At 40.6% G+C, this 16,972-nt stretch overlaps 1 protein-coding gene and 1 non-coding gene across 4 annotated transcripts in view; both read left to right on the forward strand.

The window, feature by feature from the left end:
* The window catches only part of PLD5 (phospholipase D family member 5), a 264,686-nt gene that overhangs the window by 190,522 nt on the left and 57,192 nt on the right, over positions 1-16,972 (forward strand). For 2 of the 3 annotated variants that reach the window (XM_066382203.1, XM_066382219.1), the window contains exon 5: positions 3,353-3,480. The exons of the other annotated variant lie outside the window; for it this stretch is intronic. In XM_066382203.1, coding sequence (XP_066238300.1) covers positions 3,353-3,480 — 128 coding nt within the window. The remainder of the gene's footprint in view (positions 1-3,352; positions 3,481-16,972) is intronic. 3 annotated transcript variants of the gene reach the window in all.
* TRNAA-GGC (transfer RNA alanine (anticodon GGC)) lies at positions 4,214-4,289 on the forward strand. The gene has a single exon. It is a non-coding gene; the product is annotated as a tRNA-Ala (tRNA).

Genomic DNA, 16,972 nt, shown 5'->3' on the forward strand with positions numbered 1-16,972 from the left:
CTCCATTTTACCCACTTGGGAGGATGTTGTCTCTTCAGCTCTTCTTATATATCTGATTCTTTCTCTCTGCGTCTCTCTCAAGCCTTCCTTCTTCTATGGACTTGGACCATCATGGCAGCCTCCATATGTGTATGATGTTAAGCACAGCTTCTTTCAATTAACTTACTTTCTGACTCCACAGTGAAGTTTCCAAAAGAGGAAATGTTATTGGTTTAGCTTAGGTCAGCTATCTACATTTAGTTCATCAGCTGTGGCCAAATGGAGGTTAAAGAGATTCAAAGCCTACCTAGACTCTCTCCCTGCATCACGTCCCCTCTTATACTCTAAGAAGAGGGTGTTGGCCAGGAAGAAATGGCAAACACCTAAACTGTATGTAACATCAACTAATAAAAATATTCTGTGAAGATTCTGCTTCTTTCCTGAGAGAGACAGAAAGAGAACTGCTACATATATAGGAGCCATGTCTGGATTATATAAATCTAAATAATAGAAGTAAACTTTTCTTATCTACTCTGAAATTTAAAATTGAATTCTCCAATCAAATGTCTTTTTAGTTGCTCATTTCCCCCTGAGTTACCCTCCTTATATGTGAATGAGTATGAACATCCCAATGCTAATCTTTAAAATGTCTACTGTTTATTCCATTTGAGAACTTTAGTTTCATATTAATCTAGAGAGAATACAACATTTCTGGAGGTCCAAAATGGAAATGATAAATAACTCTTTAACAATTTTAGACTAGAATAAGTATCCTGAGGTGAATGAATTAACTACCATTCAACAAATATCTGTTATTAATTGCAAATCTATTTCTGATCAAAATATGAATATAGCCATGTGCCGCTTAATATGGGGTAAGTTCTGAGAGATATATCATTAGGTGATTTTACTGTTGTGTGAACACCACAGGGAGCCTTATACAAACCTAGATGGTATAGCTCACTACACACCTAGGTTACATACCTGTTGATCTCAGACTACAAACCTGTACAGTATGTCATGTTCCCAAATAAAATAACACAAGATTAAATCAAGCATGAGAGAAAATGATGTAGTTAGTGTAAGGTATTTTTCCCCACCGAGAAGGAAGGAAGAGGGCCAGAGCCGCAAAGTGTGGAATAATAAACGGCTTTATTGAGTACAGGGTGCACATCCCACCCGGCAAGTTTCCCTGGCCCCAAGGAAAGAAAGATGGAGGCTAGGGAAATTGCAAAGATTAAACTGCGTGGGAGATATTTAAAGGGTCCCTCTAGGGAAGTGGAGCTACTATGACGTGGTGAAATTTCACTGGCTGGCAGACGATCGCTTCTTTCCAAATGGTTCCTGGGAAGCTTCCTTTGGCGGGCTTGATTGTGGGCGATCCTAGTCAAAGTGGGCGGGTCTGAGTTCCCCACATGACCATCCCTCTATCCACCGACCTTACAGTTAGTAAACACTGCTTTTCATCTACTTAGTAGTAAATTCTTTCTTTGTGGAAAAACCTGACTGCCGTCTGCATAACATGGCCCAGTGTTCTACAGCAAACTTTTCTTTGTAAGTAGAAAGTGTATACTCTAAAATAATTTTTAAAAAAGTGTAATATAGGGCCTGATCAGTAGTGGTGCAGTAGATAGAGCATTGACCTGTGACACTGAGGTCCCGGATTCGATACTAAAGAGTCAGAATAACAAACATAGTCATATCCTAAAAATAGTATAGTTGACACAAATGGAAGGATGGTCCCCGTAGGTCTTCATTATAAAAAAGTGGGGGTAATTTTGAGCTGCAACCCTGCACTATCATACATATCTGCATCGCACATGAAGACCAGTGAGGCATTCTGAAATCTGCTTATCAGACAAACATTAGGGTTCCTGCAAGAGAACCTAGGTGAGATATTTACTAATTCTACTAAATAGGATATGGGCTGGCCAGTCTTCCTAGAGGAAGACTCTAAGAATATGCAGGGAACTTGCTTCTCCAGCATCATTGCATTCATTTTCAGTTCACATGGCATCATACGTTTTTCTTTAAATATTTTTTTAATTCATAAATAACTTTTCAGTTCACATTTTCATTTTCTCTATGAAATTTCAATGCAATGTTCTCCTCATCAAAATTATGTGCATACAGGTAGAGTACAATATTATTGGGGTAATGCCATAAGAATAACTTGGTAAAGAAGCAGAACCTCTCTGAAACCGGAAGCATTTTCTGTTTGATTTCATCAGAGCACCTTGGTTAAAGCTCATAGGAGTTGTAATGGTAGATTGCGGCTTCCTGCTTTTTTAATGTTTTACTTCCCAAGAGGGATGTAAAACACGGGGACCACCCATACTGCTTTATCCTGGTTGGTGGAACCGATTGGCACTGACTTCTCACCACTACATTTGCACATTTGTAGCTATTTTAACTATGTAATTAGGACTTCCTAGATATCATGAATTTACTTTATAAAGCAATTATAAAAACAAGTACATACCCTGATTTTTCACTTTTGGCATCTAAAATCATCAGTTTGAAATGCTAATAATCTTGTTAACCATCAGTTAATCAAAGTAGATGATCAGGCTAAAACAGGAGAATTTGCTGAGAACCAGTCCCCCCTCCCCCTGCACACACAGACACACACACACACACACCACTGTCTTGCACAACCACCAGCCAATGGTTCAGCACATCTCTCCCCTGGCTTCTTGGGGATCTCTGCACAATGTTTCTGTGATAGCATCCCTCCCCTGGCATCCTGGGCCATCTGCACAGTGGGCAGTGGGTCATAGGCTGCAAACAGAGAGGCTAGCACCACATTATTTTCTGTTAAAAATGAAATCTAGGAAAATGAAAATTGGCTGGGGCTACAGGGGACCAAGCGAGACCAGATGGGGAGTCTAAGACATAATAAACAGTCCAACGCAAGGTAACAACTAGTCATGCGGCCAAATTTCAGGCATAGTGTCCTAGGCTAAGAGGTGAGGGCCAGCCCATGTCAGAGAGGTTTAAAGCTGTTTCTAGACAGAATAAGAAGGCAGGCGATGGTCTAACCATACGCATATATTGAAGGTATAATCTGAGACAAAAGCCAAAGTCACTTTCACTGTCTTCCTTCCAGAGACAAGAGAATTTGCTCCCTTCAGTACTGTCCAGTCTAGGGCATGGCCAGTTAAAGTAGCCTGGATCCCTGAGATGGATGGAACTGTGTCCCACAAAAAGACATGTTGAACATGACCTGATTTGGAAATAAGACTGCTAATGAAAATATTTGGCTTCCCTGAATTGTGATCAGTGCAAACCATGAGTATTGGGACTGGTAGATGACTGACTGCTAGTTCAGGGCTGTGACGCAGAGGCTGATGGGCTGTTTTTGAACTCCTAGGAGCTGAGGTGACCTACATGAACATGACCGCCTACAATAAGGGCCGGCTGCAATCCTCCTTCTGGATTGTGGACAAACAGCACGTTTACATCGGCAGTGCGGGTCTGGACTGGCAAGCTCTGGGACAGGTAACCTTTTCACGTTATGTAAACTCAGACTGTTGTCAGCATCAGAACTGCCACATCCATGAAGCTCTGTCACCTCTGCTGTGGCTGAGGAAAATAAATCCACAGTATTTATTATCTTAACTGAATTGTTTTAATAGGTTTACCTTTGTTTAGTATGAACTGATAAAACTTTCCTTCTCAGACTCATCTTACAAAAAAACCCCAAAACTGAAAAACTGCTTTAGTGTTTTTATAATTTGGCTGTTATAGATTCTATAAAGCAAGTCAGAGTGTGATTCATATTACCTAACCCTAAATTTTCAAGATCAGATCACATAATCTATAGAAAAAGGAAAACATGTTCATTCTGTATGGATAGTACAGTATAGTATAGTATAGTATAGTATAGTATAGTATAGTATAGTATAGTATAGTATGTTTTAGAATAGTAATTTGTGTTATTTATTCTTTTACTAAATCTTAAGATAATGTCATATTTCTCTTTGTAAATAATGAATTTCAAATTTGAAATTTTAAAATACACTTGAACAGTCTCAGCAACTTTCATGTATTTATTTGTGTCAAAGGGACCCACAGAGGATTGCAATCACCTACTTCCCATTGGTCAACTGGTGGTAGGAAATGCTGGATCACTGGTATATAGGATGACTGCATGTCAACCATGCCCAAGGCCCATGCAGGCTACAAGCATGCTCAGCTCTTGTAATATTAGACCATTAAAATTAGCAAGTGAGCCCTGGCCAGTTGGCTCAGTGGTAGAGCGTCGGCCTGGCGTGCGGAAGGCCCGGGTTCGATTCCCGGCCAGGGCACACAGGAGAGGCGCCCATCTGCTTCTCCACCCCTCCCCCTCTCCTTCCTCTCTGTCTCTCTCTTCCCCTCCCACAGCAAAAGATGGCCCGGGCACTGGGGATGGCTCCTTGGCCTCTGCCCCAGGCGCTAGAGTGGCTCTGGTTGCGACATAGCGACGCCCCGGATGGGCAGAGCATCGCCCCCTGGTGGGCGTGCCGGGTGGATCCCGGTCGGGCGCATGCGAGAGTCTGACTGTCTCTCCGTTTTCAGCTTTGGAAAAATACAAAAAAAAAAAATTAGCAAGTGAATTATACTGTATTTCTATTTATCCCTTATAGGAAAAAAAGCATGGATGTGCAGGTAAACACAGGGGCCATACTTGCAAAGAAAGGCAACACCACATTGGATAAATTGGGGAGAGGGTAACATTATATATACTTACATTAGCTTCATTACATTTGTACTGTTAGATTCAGGCATTTGACCATTTTTTTCCTTCTTAAATGGCCACCATCCTTGTATACATACCCCATCTATTTTTTCTCTTTTATGATTCAGACAGATAAAGGTGCTCAACATAAAAGAAATATGTAATAGGCAAACTAAATACTAAAAATCCAGTTATTTTCCTTTCCACGGAATAGATTGTATAAAGCTGAAGTATAACCCATCTAAGTGTTGTTTTTAGCTTCGTGTTTAAGGGAGGGAACCTTGGGTATGTTGGAGAAAGGCCGTAGGCTTGAATAAAATTTATATATTGGTGGGAAACCTTTAAGCCATCAGTGATTTCAAGCCATATGGAACTTCCCCGACATGGACTTATTTTATAGAAATCTGCATTTTTCTGTTGGTTATAAACGTAATAATAGGTTAAACTTCAGTTGGGGAAGGGGAAGTTGGGAAAAGGTGAGTAGAAGGGATTTTTGCATCATTTTTTTCCAGAAAACCATGTATATGCTAGACACTGTGTTAATTGTGTTACATATACTATCTTGTTATAGCAACCGAAGGGTGGATATTACTTCCGTCTTCTAAATGAATACAATATTGGGAAGGGGACAGATTCTATTGGTGCTCTCCTCATCTGTAAAATAGTAAAGTGCTCTCTAACCTGTTAGGAAATAGGCATTTGGTCAGCCAGTCTTCAGCTGGTTCTCCAGGTTGTTTGTTCTTTAATTCGGTTGTGGTCAAACTATAATTGATGGACCACATTTTTGATGCAGCCATGGGAGGAGGTGATCACAGAGCTTACCTACTCCACCATCTGACTGGAACCCGGAGATAGTTCTGAGTCCTTAGATCGATGGCTAGGTTGGCAGAATCTGCCTCTTTCATTTTATTCCTGGTGATCTGAGACTCAGCTACGAATCAGCCCAAAGTTGACATTTTCTCACCTTTCCTCTGCTAAACCAAACTCAAAAACTAAGATAAATCTCATATCTATTCACTTAGCCATCTTTCCTCTTTTTCTCTTAGAAAAGACTATATTCTTTGTTGGAGGCAGAGAGGAGTCATAGCTGGAGAGTTAGAAGAATTTAAAACTCTCCTGCATGAACTGTTGACATCTCATTAGCTTTCCTGCATCTGTTTGTCAACTGCTAACCTCCTAGAGATTTCTGTCAACACCCACCCCTTCTCCCCTCTCCACACTTACACAAATATGCTGTTTCCTACCTTGTCCACCCCTTCCCCACAGTTCTTCGTATTTGGGGTCATGTTATTATACTTAATCATCTATCTTAAATTAGTTTTCCTTTCAACTGTGCTTGAATGTGTGGGATTTTTCTTGGTCTGACTCAGTGTGACATAAAACATTGTACAGCATGACTCCTGCATTAGAACAGATTTTAATTTGAGCAAAGTTGTACATGAAGCTAACAATTACATGAAGAATTATAATATATATTCCAAGCGTCTAAGTCAGCCTAAATCATCAGCCTTATATTTTGTGAAGTTTTCTAGTGAAGTCAGATTACTGCCTTCAATCCACAGTAAATAGAAATAAGAAAACTATTAATAATAACAGCCTCAGTGTATTGAGAGATTTCTCTGTACTAGGCATTCTTCTAAGCTATTAAAGAGTATGAATTTGTTTCATTTTTACAATAACCCTTTCCTGTAGATACTGTTATCATTCCTTTGTTTTACAAAGGCAGAAGCTAAGATACAAATAAGCCACTTACCCAAGGTCAGATTCCAGGGAATGGAAAAGGCTAAAATCCATACTCAGGCAATCTAGCTTTAAACCCCTCTCTCTTACTATATTGCTAATAATTTTTGAAAATCAATTACATTTATGAAAAATCATTTTCTTTCATGATGCTGCCATGATGCTCAGCTATAGATTTCCTCTCACATACTATTTTTAAGAAAAGCTGACACTGTTCATCAAAAACAAACAAACAAAAAAATTCTTGACTTGTTCACATATTTCTGACTCCAAACCCTTGATAACATTATGACCATAGAATGACACTTACTGTTGTTTAATACCTGAGCTCTGTGAACTCAGCCTCTGGGTTGGGTTTCAAAGACTTGGAAGTCAATATGTTCGTGCCTTTATATTCTTGTCCTCCAGTGGTTTGGGGTGATTCCCTAGAATCTATGGTCACAGGAAGGCCTGTGGGAGGAAAAAGAGGACTACCACAGGTTTTCCCACACAGGGGTCTGGGTTCGTGAGTCTCGAGAGCTCCTAAAGACACCGTGTAGGAAACAGAACAACCATGGCGCTAGCAAAGCAAACAAAAACTAGCTAGTGTATCAAATAGAAAAGGCACAGCAGTCTTTGAACCACAGGACTCTGGAGGTGTGATTCTCAAAGAGGAGAAGCTGGGAAAGAAAATGTGAAAATCTTGTTTTAAGAAAAAGTTGCTGTTAACAATTTTTTGAGCATACCCTCTTAAATGAACTCCTAGTCTGGAGTGGAGTTCAGTCTTTAATTCAGTAGGTTCATTGAACACAGGAACCTGGCAATTCTGAAATAGGGGAGATTTTAAATAATAATATATTTTAAAATAATTGAACAAACAGGAATATGCCACTTAAACTCTGTTCATGTGTGTTTTAATTTAGTTCACCATGAGTCTGAAAAGACATAAATGGTATGTATTAAAACGGGCCAGCTCTTGGGGTATGCAGGCTCCAGAGCCCTAGAAGGAGTTCCTTCCGGTGACTGCTGGCTTCACTAGACTGGTGGTGGGACCACGCAGCCACTCGGGGTGGGATGACACAGGGGCTCAGCCACCAGACCCTCTCCTGCACCCTGGACTGTCAGAGGAAGCTGACCAGCCCAGATCTGGCTAGAACCAGTGAAGGTTTTCGCCTTGAAACTGGAAATGACATCAGAGAGTAGTAATCAGTCTAGTGTTTCCCAGGCTGGTCTCGATGGAATGCTATTTCAGTGGTATAGTGATAGGCATTGCCTTAGCAAAGGGCTCTCTGCACCCTGAGACTGAGAAACTCTGGGTTGAATTTAAATGTTTCTTCACTGTTGGATTCCTTAGAGCTATTCATATGCTAATGAGCTTTGTAACTCTCTAAGATGGCTGTTTGGACTTTAGTTACTTTTCACAATTAATTTTCTGGATCAACTATTTCTTGAAGTCGACTTATTTCCATAAATGGTGTTCTCAGCCCATCTTCCCTTTTACATATAAGAACTCTGGGGCACAGGTTTGGAGGATGGGGTTGGGTGGACATTAAGTGACTTCCACAGAGCCCCTCATACCTTCATGTCAAATTTTAGGACTCGCAGGCAATATAGTCTTTTTACTACAATGTGCTACCTTAAAAAAAATAGGTGATTCCAAAGCTAGTAACTGTAGGGTCTGTCTCCTTAGCAACAAAACAACCAGACACCTGGCAAACTGGGGCTTATGTGTTAAAGATAATAGCAGGTGATCCTTGCACATTTACTGTAGTCAGGGAACTTCACTGATCATGATAGAGAGTTTAAAAGACAATGACAGAAACTCTCAAAATGTTTAAAATCCAGTTTGAAAAACAACATGCTTAAGCACACCTTAAAATGAACATGACCACCCAGAATATTTGCAAGCATGACCAGCAGCATAATTTGTACAAAGAGTACAAAATGAAAATGTGAGGTTGCTTGTTTAAAAAGTATCAAAAATTTTAAGATAGCGGGAACAGAGCATGAAGCCAAGCACCGGTTCCTTCTACGTCGGGATTCATCTGACTTTTGGGCCCTGTGTGACTCAGGTCACATGCCCGTGAACCCTGATGCTGCGTGAGTGGAATCTACAATGAGTATTTGGGGACTTGGGAAGAGGAAACCCTCTGCAGAGTAAACAGTGAGGACACAGGGAGGAGGTGGGATTTGAGCTGAGACTCCGGAAAGGGAATCCAAGAGTAAATGAAGACATAGAGCTGGGAATGACCATGGTGTACTAGAAGATGTGCGAACAATTTCTTGCAAGACCAGAGCATCACAGATGGAGAGCCTAGGAACATAAGGTGGGGAAGGGCATGTGTAACCTTGGGAAGGACTGTGAGTGCCCGCTTGGCATAGACTGTGTATTCAAACCTTCAGGCTACAGGGGAACCACTGATGCTCTGTGATCAGAGCCAGGACCTGACAACACTGGGACAAATCTAGAGCAATGCACAGGCTGAGGAGTGAGGAGAGCAGGCAGCCAGCTAGCCTATGGCTGTAATTAAAGAGGGAAACGATAGGACTTCATTTGAAGTATGATGGTGTGAAGGTTAATTTTATGCATCAATTTGACTAGTTTATGGTTCCCAGCTGTGTAGTCAAACACCAGTGTAGACGTTGCTGTGAAGGTGTTTATTTTTATATGTGATTCACATTTAAATTAGTAGATCTGAGTAAAGCAGACTGTCTTCCATATGATGATGGGCCTTGTTTAATCAGTTGAAGGTCTGAAGAGCAAAGACCAAGGTTTCTAGAGTAAGGAATTTGATGATCTTGAGACTACACATAAAAACCTGACCTGAGTTTTCAGTCTGCTGGCTTGTCCTGTGAATTTCAGACTTGCCAACCCTCACAATTATGTGAACCAATTTTTTAAAATAAATCTCTCTTTCCATATATAGACACATACACACACACACACACACACACACACACACACACACACACATACACACACACAAAATTGATTGTTTCTCTGGAGAGTCCTGATTAATACAGATGGTGACTATGAGAACTGGAAGGAAATGAAACAGGAGAAACATGGCAAAGTTGCCTCATAGGGACTGAGTGGCAGGGAGGAACATGCCAGGGGAAGCCATAGGCATTATTTCCAGCATCTGGAGCTGGAATAACTGAGAGAAGGATGATACTGTCAGCGGAAATGGGGAATGTCAAGAGGAAGGGACAGTTCTGATGTCCTGTGGGCAGCTGGAGAAACAGCAAAGAGATTGGCTAATACCAATGTTTTTTATCTAATAGCTCGAGTGCCTGAATAGTAATGGTTCTTGACTGACCATAAAGCTTCAGGTTTCATCAGAGCTGCTATTTCTGATGATAACCATCCAGTGGAATATGAAGGAGCATTGCACATTCTCTGCTTCAACAAGCCTGGATTTCTTTCAAGCCCCCCAAGGGTTGAAGTCATAGCCTCACATCAGACATCAGCAGTGAGAAAGGGTGCTAAGACTTGAAGGGTCTTTGATTCCCTCCTCTTCTCTTTTTCTTTCAATTAAAAGAGCAAAGGACTGAGGAACAGTTTTGAAGACCCAGCAAGCATGCTGGTGGCAGGAGGAAGGAGGCTGCTGTTTTTATAGCATATCCTGCCAGCTCTACGCTGACATTGTTCTCAAAATCGATGAGGTTCTAAAGACAGGCCTTAGCTCCTAGGGAAGTGGTGCATTGCTAAAGCAGATGACTAGATCCCAGAACCAACATGAAGACAAACCAATACAAAAGGCAGTTCAGAGACAAATACAACAGAGAATCATTAATATTTCTTAGGCAACATGTAATACAAGAAAACAAAGGATTCATTCTCCCAGTACTGATTTAGAAGATTACCTGGGCTGCAGAGAAAGATTATTTTTGTTGGCATATGCATTTGATTTCTTTTTCTTTTCAGTTGAATAAAGTTTTCTTTTGTTTTCATTTTTTATTGAACTTATTAGGGTGACATTGGTTAATAAAATTATATAGGTTTCAAGGGTATGGGAGATAAGAGAAGGCAAAGGAGAGATGAATAGTGGTGGAAGGCATATGCATTTTAAGTAAATGAGAGAATGGAAGATGCTGTTTTCTACAAAATGTATTAGACAACAGCATTTTCAATAACAAAGTGATGCTTGTTTTCTACAATTTTTAAAGTAACAGTTTGGCAGATAATACTATTCAAATGAGTATAAATAAGAAATCCTCTTTCCTGGTTTTCTATTGGAGATATTCTCACCAAGCTAGTTTATTGTCTGTTATAAAGTATATAGTTTCAATTTGTGCAATTAAGTGAAGAAATAAGAACACCATTTTCCCTCTTCTGTTCACCTTTCCTATGATGAGATGGAGGAATCGGACACCTCTGTCCCCCAATCTTGCCTTATGGACCGGATCACAGGTGTGTATATACCCAGGAGCCTGAACACACACACTCTGTATGTTGAACTTGGTGAAAGAGAGGTGACCTCCTCCCAAAATGGGTCCACACCAATTTAGTAACATTTCTGACATTGCCCTCATGACAGTTGAGAATATATCATTCATTATAAAAATAAATGTTTATATGCAGAAAAATATCACTTTAAACCATGGAGTTTTATTTTGTGTTGTTTTGAAGATTGAGGTAAAACTCTAATTGGCAAAGCTCTTTGAATATATACATACCTACAGATTTTGTTTCCTCCAACAAAAGATTATTAAAAATGTTCCACTGGATTGCTTTGAGGGCTTAGTTAGACCTGAGAAATGCATTTATTTGAACAACTAACTATATTTAAAATGATTTACTTAGGTGAATTTTACTGCCCCACTTTTCTTATTGCATGGCTTTTATATTTTAATTGGAAAAAGTTGGAATGTATTATCTTGATACAATGACTGGCAAGAATACTGCTCAGATCCATAAATCATTCTGCATAGTTCAAGAGCTGCAGCTCAAGTATCTATTATAATCAGCTGTCACTTCAGTCCTTTATTGTTGAATTCACCAAAATGTAGCTGTCATATTTTTTAAAAATCTTTCCTGAAGTTTAATTCCCACTTCAACTGTGAGTTGAAAATTAGTCCCATTGCCTGGTACCATTGTAACACAGCCTTTTTAACCCCCACCCACAAACTGCTAAGCTGCTCCTATGGTGTTTTAGTGGAAGTTGAATGTACCATATTTGGACGTTAAGAAATGCTGAAAAATACTCTTTTCACTTCTGACTTGCCTGTGTGGCTGGATGCGTTTGTTCTAGAAATGGTAAGTCTGCATTTCAGTCTCAGAATCCCGTGGAAGAAATCATGCTTAATACTAAAGGAAGAGTAAGATAAGGCAAACACAAAGGTACAAATATTAATAGGTTCATAGTTTTGCATGAGAGCTTGATACTCTTTTATTTTTATTTTATTTATTTATTTATTATTATAATTATTTTTTTTAGTGAGAGGAGGGGATGCAGAGACACAGATTCCTGTATGCGCCCCCACTGGGATCCATTCAGCAAGCTCACAAGGGGGCTATGCTCTGCCTATCTGGGGCCATTGCTTCATTGCAACCAGAGCCATTTTTTAGCACCTGAGGTGGAGACCATGGACTCCGGGCCAACTTGCTTGAGAGAAAAGGGTGAAGAGTGGAGAAGCTGATGGTCGCTTCTCCTGTGTGCCCTGACTGGGAACCAATCCCAGGTCATCCACATGCTGGGCCTACGCTTTACCACTGAGCCAACTGGCCAGGGCCACTTTTTAAAAAATCTCCCATGAACATTGATTTACTTAGTCCTCACAGCAGCCCTGTGAGATTCCCAGGATGGAGTTTAGATCCTTCACCTTATGGACTAGGAAATAGTGTCTAAAGGCTAGGTGAAGAGTGTCCTAGAATTATCTCATCACTTAGTATCAGAGTTAAGACTGGACCCCAAACTTCTGGTTTATGTAAAACTCTTTGGCCTGCATTACACTCTTTCTCTTACTTAATTATTGGCTAAATTAGTGGTCCAAATGCAGGAGAGGGAAAATGTGGATTTATAGTTGAGAGTATGCAAAATATAGTTTATTCTTGAATCATTATTTATTCATTGTTGTATTATTTTCCAGAAAAACAACTGTAAACCTACTTTTGCCCCACCCTGTATTCAGCACTAACTCATATTTACAGTAACATCCTACAGGTCTAATAGCTGGATATTTGAGAGTCTTATCTAACAGAAAACAACCAACACCAAAAAAAAAAAATGTGCAAAACAAATCCTGCACAGCCTGACCAGGAGGTGGCGCAGTGGATAGAGCGTTGGACTGGGATGCAGAGGACCCAGGTTCGAGACCCTGAGGTCGCCAGCTTGAGCTTGGGTTCATCTGGTTTGAGCAAAGCTCACCAGCTTGGACCCAAGGTCGCTGGCTTGAGCAAGGGGTTACTCGGTCTGCTGAAGGCCCAAGGTCAAGGCATATATGAGAAAGCAATCAATGAACAACTAAGGTGTTGCAACGAAAAACTGATGATTGATGCTTCTCATCTCTCTCCATTCCTGTCTGTTCCTATCTATCCCTCTCTCTGACTCTCTCCCTGTCACTGTAAAAAAATCAAACCAAAAAAACAAAAACAAAAACCTGCACAGCCCAAATTTCTCAAAACTACACCCTATTGCTTACCAGAGTGCCATTTAGGGCTCAGCTAAAGATCTGCTTATTCTTGAGCTCTAAATAATTTCCAAACTTTAACCAGCAGAAGACCTAAGAACACTGATAGTCCAGACAAGTTCATGGAGACTGTCTATGGGGCAGGAGGAAACACCGACCATTAAAAGCAACACATGAGTTTGAAAATTCCAGTCTTCATGAACTAATTGTGTAAGCCAGCTCCCACACCTCACAGTCGGCTCCGAGGCCCTTGGCCTCCAGGACGGGTATGACTTTCTCTTTATAAAAAAGGAACAACTGCTCACTCACTGCTCTTTGTTCAGGGCATAAGAAATGTGCTTAATTTGCATTTCTCTGATGATTGGTGAGGTGAACATCTTTTCATATGTCTATTGGCCATCTGTACATCCTCTTTGGAGAAGTATCTATTCAGGTCCTTTGCCCATTTTTTAATTGGATTGTTTGCTTTCTTGGTGTTGAGTTTTACAAGCTCTTTATAAATTTTGGCTATTAACCCCTTATCAGATGTATCAGCAAATATATTCTCCTATTCAGTGGGTTGTCTTTTCATTTTGTTGATAGTTTCCCTTTCTGTGCAAAAGCTTTTCAGTTTGATGTAGTTATAGAATTGTGCACCTGTAACCTGTATAATTTTGTTAATCAGTGTCATTCCAATAAATGCAATAAAAATAAAAATAAATGAGCTTAAACTTTTGAGAGAGCAGTCTACCAGAATGACTGAAGGTTTAGTCTGTAGAGCAGTAAACTCCCAACTCTGGGAACTTAGAGATCTAAATTAGCCACTAATGAGAACCACATATATAATTTAAATTTTCTAGTAGCCACATAAAAATATAAGAAGAAAGAAGTCAAATTAATGTTAATAATATTCTATATAACCTCACATATCCTAAATATTATCTTTCCAACATGTCATCAATAGAAAACATTTCACAATGAGATATTTTTCCTTTTTTTCCCCTTTTTTGTAGTAAGTCTTCAAAATGCAGTGGTACTTTGCCCTTGCAACACAGCTCATTTTTAGGCTGGCCACATTTCAGATGCTCAGTAACTACGTATGACTAGTGGCAATCTTATTTGCACAGGTCTAAAGCATCTCTCTCTCTCTCTTTCTCTTTTTAATTAAGAAGCAGAATATATTTTTCTAAAGTTAATCACAAGCCTTAGGTTTTTCTTCTGGAAAGCTAGTTTTATGTCAGGTAAATAGACCAACTTCAATTGGAAGGACGGGTCATTGTGGCATTACCAGCACCAGAGAAGTCAGGTCCCCTGTGGTGCTGTAAGTTTCAGGACTATGAAAGCTATAGAAGGCCCTGACCGGTGGCTCTGTGGATAGAATGTCAACCCGGCTTATGGACATCCTGAGTGTGATCCCCAGTCAGGGCACACACAGGAGAAGCGACCACCTGTTTCTCTCCCTTTCCTCTCTTCCTTCTCTCCCTCTTCCCCTCCCACAGTCAATGGCTCAATTGTTTCGAGCTTGGCTCCGGGCACAGAGAATACACCATTGGAGTGTGACAACCTCAGGTGCTAAAAATAGCTCAGTATTCAAACATCGCCCCCAGATGGGGTTGCCAGGTGGATCCCAGTTAGAACACTTGTGGGAGTCTGTTTCACTATTTCCCTTCCTCTTAGCTAAAAAAAAAAGCTACAGGAGCCCTCCATGCCATTCAATACACTGATATAAATTTCTTACTTTTATTTCCACCAAATTTATGGATGGGGCTCTGCCTTCCTAGAAAATGAGTTTGACATTGTTCTCAAAGGTCAAACATTTATCATCTTTGTCTGCCAGGAGCTTTCATCAGGGAATAGCTCTGAAACATGTGTGGGCTGTTACAAAAGTGTCATTTCCCTGCTACCTTATTTTCATTCATTTATTTTTTCATTCATTCAGCAAAGATTTGTTTAGCTCTACATTGTGCCAGGCTGTCCGGAATGTGCCAGGGGTACAAAGAAATGGAAGTCACGTCTTTTACTTAAAAAGCTCATGTGTGACTAAGAAGATAAGCAAGTGAACACATTCATAATACAGTGTGATGCATATGTGATTGACTCAGACCAGGGGAGGGGTCAGGAATGGTTCCTTAGAGAAGGTGAGACTTGCGCTGACCTTGAAGGATACATGTAACAGATCATTACGTTGTACATCTTAAACTTACACAATGCTATATGTCAATCAGTGTATTTCAATAAAGCTAGAAAATAAACCTTTCTGATCTTCTGAGCCCCTAAGTAATAACTGTCACTATAATGCTGGCCTGTCCCTAGTGGGTATCGGTTGTAAATGGCTTTCAGATCATCCACCTACCTCCGTGTGGCACTGCCCCACTCCCATAAATTACTAACAATGTACGAGGATGAGATTCCATGGGATTTCTTTCTTTTTTTTTTTTTTTTTAACAGAGACAGAGAGTCAGAGAGAGGAATAGATAGGGACAGACAGAGAGGACGGGAGAGAGATGAGAAGCATCAATCATCAGTTTTTCGTTGCGACACTTTAGTTGTTCATTGATTGCTTTCTCATATGTGCCTTGACCGTGGGCCTTCAGCAGACCGAGTAACCCCTTGCTCAAGCCAGCGACCTTGGGTCCAAGCTGGTGAGCTTTGCTCAAACCAGATGAGCCCGCACTCCAGCTGACGACCTCGGGGTCTCAAACCTGGGTCCTCTGCATCCCAGTCTGACGCTCTATCCACTGCGCCACTGCCTGATCAGGCTCCATGGAATTTGTGATGCTTTTATCATGTATAAACACAAGTACAATACTTTTCAGATTTGTTTAATAATATTTCAAAAATTTTATTTTCCTTCAAGCTATATTTGTTTTAATGTGGGGTCAAATGAACTTTAATTGCCTCGCTTCTGTTTTAGGTAACATTTATTTTCTTTTGTCAATTCTCACCCCAAACCATACAAATAATAGCAAGAATAGCTCAGACTACCTTAACATTCTATTGCATATTATTCTCATCCTCAAAGCTTTTCTGGTTCTGATTTCATTTCTTTCTTCCCATCTCCCCTCTATAAGGCAAATTCCCATTTCCCCCTCCTATCTCTTGGCTCCTCACCTCATTAACTTGGGTTTCAACCCATCTTTGAGTTAAATGTATTAATTCTTGTCTCTGAATCCTTATATATCCATTTCTAAACTTACATCCTCCAGCAAAGTGTAGGATTGGTAACAAAATAATAGCCGCCTTCTCTTTATTTCACACCTGGAGATCTCAGAAGGGATTTTCATGCAGAGGGAGAGGGAGGCAGCTTTTCCTGAGTCCCTTGTGAGCCTATCACTGGGTAGGCATCCCCAATGGACCCTGGGCCATGCTCTAACTCTGCAGTGCCTGCCAGTCTCAGCACATCTGCCCCAGATGGATAACACCATCTGTAAAGCCAGTAGCCACAGCCACCATCATAGCCACCTGGCCCATGCAAGTTCACATTAATTCGGACAGTTGGTAAAGAAACAATGGAGCCAAGAACTGGTGGGCCATCATCTTTAATCCTAGCTTGCACCCGGTGGGCAAGTAAAAACACACACTGGGCTCCAAAACCCACTCATTCAGTGCTCACAAAGCTACTGACTTATCTGAGTTTCCTAGTGTTGGGCAGATAAAATATATTATGCTCACTTTGTTAAAGATGGCGCTGCCCACGTGGAAGCCCATTGTCCAGGTGATATTAATGTGTGTTGGGGGCGGGCTGTGGGCAGGCAGGATCCTTGTAGCCTGGGGCTTGGTTTTAGGACTAAGCCTTTCCCACCCTTTTTGATGTGGGGTGGTACAATCCCATCATGCCACAGATCAGTGACTTTTTATTAGAGACTTCTCTATTTTGTATATTGGATTAAAGGTTTTGATTTCTGCACTATAAAGTGGGGCAGACTGGGAGCTTGCCTCTTG

Source organism: Saccopteryx leptura, chromosome 1 (assembly GCF_036850995.1).
Source record: "Saccopteryx leptura isolate mSacLep1 chromosome 1, mSacLep1_pri_phased_curated, whole genome shotgun sequence".
In the NCBI taxonomy this organism is placed as follows: Eukaryota; Metazoa; Chordata; class Mammalia; order Chiroptera; family Emballonuridae; genus Saccopteryx; species Saccopteryx leptura.